We start from the raw sequence: 4019 nt of genomic DNA, 5'->3' as shown, positions 1-4019 counted from the left end.
ATACACGAACTTTGGTAGAGAATGACAGAACTATTTTGGGAAGGGATTAAATCCCTTATGCCAAAGTCTTCTAGAATGACATTTAGCTTTGCTTTTCCTACTTGTGCTGGGGGTACAGTGAGAAGGGTTAACACTGAACTATGGAATTATATCTATGAGTGTAGTTATGTAGTCATTTCTTTACCCGTGTTCCCTCCAGCCCTACCTTCTACCAATTTGAAAACAAAAATCCATATCCTGGCTGTAGTTATTCCATCTTTCTATGGGCTAAGCTGAGAGTCTGAAAGTTCCAGCCTGGGCTGAGAAGTTGGATTAACTGGTCTTGAAATCTGTTTCTGTCTTTGACAAGGTACTTGAATTTGGAAGGTGACTTGACTGTGCCCAAGCAACTTGACTCTTTCTATCCTCATATCCTTTTCCGTAAAATTGCCACGATTTTAATATTCATCTTGCTTGTACTGTGCCTAGTGCCATGCCTTTCCTATAGTGAACACTTGACAAATGTTGGCTATTGATATGTGCTCAAAAAGTATGCATTGGGGGCACCTGGGTGGCTCAGTCTGTTGAGCGTCCGACTTCGGCTCAGGTCATGACCTCATGGTTTGTGGGTTCAAGCCCTGCGTCAGGCTCTGTGCTGACTGCCAGCTCAGAGCCTGGAGCTTGTTTCAGATTCTGTGTCTCCCTCTCTCTCTGACCTTCCCCTGCTCACGCTGTCCCTCTCTCTCTCAGAAATAAATAAAACATTTTAAAAAAAGTATGCATTGGAAAGAAGATGTTAAGAGGAAAGAGGGAGAATTACCACAAAGAAGAAAGCTGTTGATTCTTGCTTAGACCGTCTCAGCTCCCATTTTTCAGAGACTCTAACAAAGTTTCTCATGCTTTTGAAAGACGGAAAGAGGATGCATACCTAACATCTTTGAATAGCAGAACCCAGTTGTCAGATAAAATTTACATATATAAAGCATAGTGTGCTCTAAAAACTCAGGGTACACATTTGGCTACATTACTTTCCTCGTGTTTCCCCAATTAATAGCTAGACCATTCAAGGAAAGTCCAAAGTAGCCACCTTTATCCAAGAATCCCAGGGGCTTGTTCGGTCAATGCCAAGTGGAGGGAGAAATGGCTTTGTGCTGTTTTACACCTCCTGCTGTCCTCTTGCCCAGACTTTGGTGCCTGCATGGATGGACCTGCTGATTCCCCAGGTGGTGTCCAGCCGGGGCCCAGCTCCAGCTCCTGGCTCTGAGAGCATGTCATGGGACCAGCATCATTCTCCAGGACACACAACTGCTGTGCTGAAGGCTGCCAGCAAAAGCCACACGCTTCCGGCCCACACCAGCCTTCGCTACGGACTGCCAGCCCTCTTCTCAGAACCTGGGTCCTCACCCTTGACAGCTCTTCTCTCCCTAATCACTACCTATTTTTAGGATTTTTCACCTCTGCAAATATGTCTGCCTCCTCCTCGACCATTTGCCAGGGCTGCCGTCACTAAGCACAACAGATGGGGTGGCTTAGACAACAGAAGTTTATTTTCTCATCGTTCTGGAGGCTACGAATCCCAGATCAAGATGTCAGCAGGATTGGTTGCTTCGGAGGCCTTTGTCCTTGGCTTGCAGATGGCTGTCTCTTTCTTGTGTCCTCACATGGCCCTGTCGCCACACACAGTCCCATCTGAGGTACGTGGGGTTAGGACTTCAGTATTTGAAATTTGAGAGGACCCAGTTCAGTCCACATTGCCAGTAATTCACTCTACACACTCAGAGGTATAAATTAGCTGCGTTAATTCAGGAAAGTGTTGAGGGAGGGAGGGAGGGAGGGAGGGATGGGGGAGAGAGAGGGAGAGAGGGAGAATGGATGGATGGATGGGTTGGTTGACAGGTGTGTTCCAGGGAGGCTCTCTACCTTCTTCGAGAACAATGGATACCTGTGCTAACCCTACTAAGGCAGCCTCAAGCGGCTGATCAAACATTTAACGTGTCCCTACTAAACCCAGACGCCCGGAGGGAAACAGATGACTGTGGAGTGTCTCTGGGTGAAATGAGCACAGGGGGTCCTGGGCCCCTTCACTCTCTCCTCACTGAGTTGCCTCGGACAAGCCCTGTGCAGAAACCTTTGGCCTGGAGGGCTGCAGGTGTCCAGGCTCCTCCCCTTACTTTTTCACAACTGCACGATTCATCAAAGCTTGAAACGGGTGTGCATGATATCACCCAACGATCCTTAGCCTTGGAAACATAATTTCAGTCGCCAGCATTCCTGAAGCTCGCCGTCACTCTTAAGGGGTTCCGGGCGGGTTCCCGAGCCCACGCACACAGCCTGGCACTCGAACGGCCTGCTTTGCTTTTCCACTTCGCTTCTTTTGGGGGGATGGGCTGCTCCATGGCTGGCTCAGCTCTGATACCCAAGAAAAGCTGAGAGGGGGAAGTGAGACGCAGCCTCCCTGTGACCTCTTTGCACGCACCAGGCCAATAAAACTCGGGCCGAATGACAGTGACAGCTGCCTTGTGGCACTCAGAGGGAATCGAGCGGTTCAGTTCCGCAGTCTCAGGGACAAGTGTATCATTACAGCCCGGGTGCTCAGAGAGAAGCCACCTAAACCCACCCTCTGGGACAGGCCACGGTGGGGTGTCTCGGGTGGGCTCCCTGGCTGCGGCAGCTCGGCTTTTGGCAGCTGGGGGACACAATCCCAGCCTTGGGGCGTCAGAGGCCGGGGGCAAAAAGGAAGGAAGATGGGGGCCAAGCCGTCAAGTGGCCGCTGCAGGGACAAGGGCCCTAGGAGGGTGGTGTGCCCGCGCGGGAGGCAGCAATTCTCCCCATGGGATGACGCCCTGCTCTCGGGGAAGGACCCCCGGTCCCTGCTGAAGCGGGGCATGCGCCACGTCAGTTTCAGCCTGGTCACCAAGGGAATGACAGACATCCCCGACTTTCTGTGGGGCTTGTCTGAGGTCCAGAAACTCAATCTGTCGCACAACCAGCTCAGGGCTCTCCCGCCCGACGTGGGGAGGCTGAGCCGCCTGGTCGTCCTGAACGTATGCGGGAACCGCCTGCGGAGCCTGCCTCGAGAAATCAGCCTCCTCAAGAGCCTGAAGGTGCTGTTCGTGAACATGAACTGCCTGACCGAGCTGCCGGCTGAGCTGAGCGCCTGCAGGAGCCTGGAGGTCCTGAGCCTGTCGCACAACCGCCTCTCCCAGCTTCCCGCCAGCCTCGCCGACCTCTCCCGACTGAGGAAGCTGAACCTGAGCAACAACTATTTTGCGCACATCCCCGTCTGCGTGTTTGCACTCAAGGAGCTGGACTTCCTGCACGTGGGCTCCAATCGCCTGGAAAACATCGCCGAGAGCATCCAGTGCCTGGTCAGCCTGCAGATCTTCATCGCGGAGAGCAACAACATCCATTCCTTCCCCAGGGCGCTCTGCCTGCTCAGCGGCCTGGAGCTGCTGAACTTGAATGACAATGACATCCAGACCCTCCCTGAGGAGCTCTGCCTGCTGTGGAGGCTGGGGCGGATTGCCTGGAATCCCATGGACAAAGGGCTCCACATTTCTCACAACCCGCTGTCCAAGCCTCTGCCGGAGCTGGTGGAGGGGGGCCTGGAGGTGCTCTTTGGTTACCTGAAGGATAAAAAGCACAGATGACTGGAGCCCCCCAGGCACAGCTAGTCGTCAACTCGCCGACACCTGTCAGCCAGGCGCTTCTCCGGGCTCAGCTCTCTCCTCTCACTGTTCACGTCGGTCAGCACTTGTGTGCGTTTTTGCTGGACTGGCATTGCACAGCAATTCTGTGGAGGTGTTTGCTTTCCCCTCCATATGTGCCTACGGAGTCCCACGATGCGATGTTCATCTCATCCAGAACATAAATGGAAGCAGGTCTTTGGTTTTTCTCCAAAGAGAAACCACTCTGGTTCTTCCAAGGAGCAGGGGGCTCAGCCCTTGGAATAGTAGATGGCACGTCTGATTCGATGGAATTCAGAAGTCAGATATTTGCTAAGGCTGTGCTGCAGGCCAAGTATGGCAAGAGACAGTGGC

The 4019-nt window shown here is 52.9% G+C and overlaps 1 protein-coding gene across 1 annotated transcript; it reads left to right on the top strand.

The window, feature by feature from the left end:
- Window positions 1–2723: 2723 nt before the first annotated feature.
- Window positions 2724–3629, top strand: LRRC30 (leucine rich repeat containing 30). The gene has a single exon (XM_077778267.1). It carries the CDS (start codon window positions 2724–2726, stop codon window positions 3627–3629), a length of 906 nt encoding a protein of 301 aa, XP_077634393.1.
- The last annotated feature ends 390 nt before the right edge of the window (window positions 3630–4019 follow it).

The sequence above is a fragment of the Crocuta crocuta genome, unplaced genomic scaffold (genome assembly GCF_008692635.1).
Source record: "Crocuta crocuta isolate KB4526 unplaced genomic scaffold, BGI_CrCroc_1.0 scaffold26, whole genome shotgun sequence".
Lineage (NCBI taxonomy): Eukaryota > Metazoa > Chordata > Mammalia > Carnivora > Hyaenidae > Crocuta > Crocuta crocuta.
This window is presented reverse-complemented; position numbering and strand designations above follow the sequence as displayed.

Bases quoted from the DNA above. Each gene is read 5' to 3' on its own strand.
- LRRC30 (XM_077778267.1), top strand. From the start codon at position 2,724: ATGGGGGCCAAGCCGTCAAGTGGCCGCTGCAGGGACAAGGGCCCTAGG.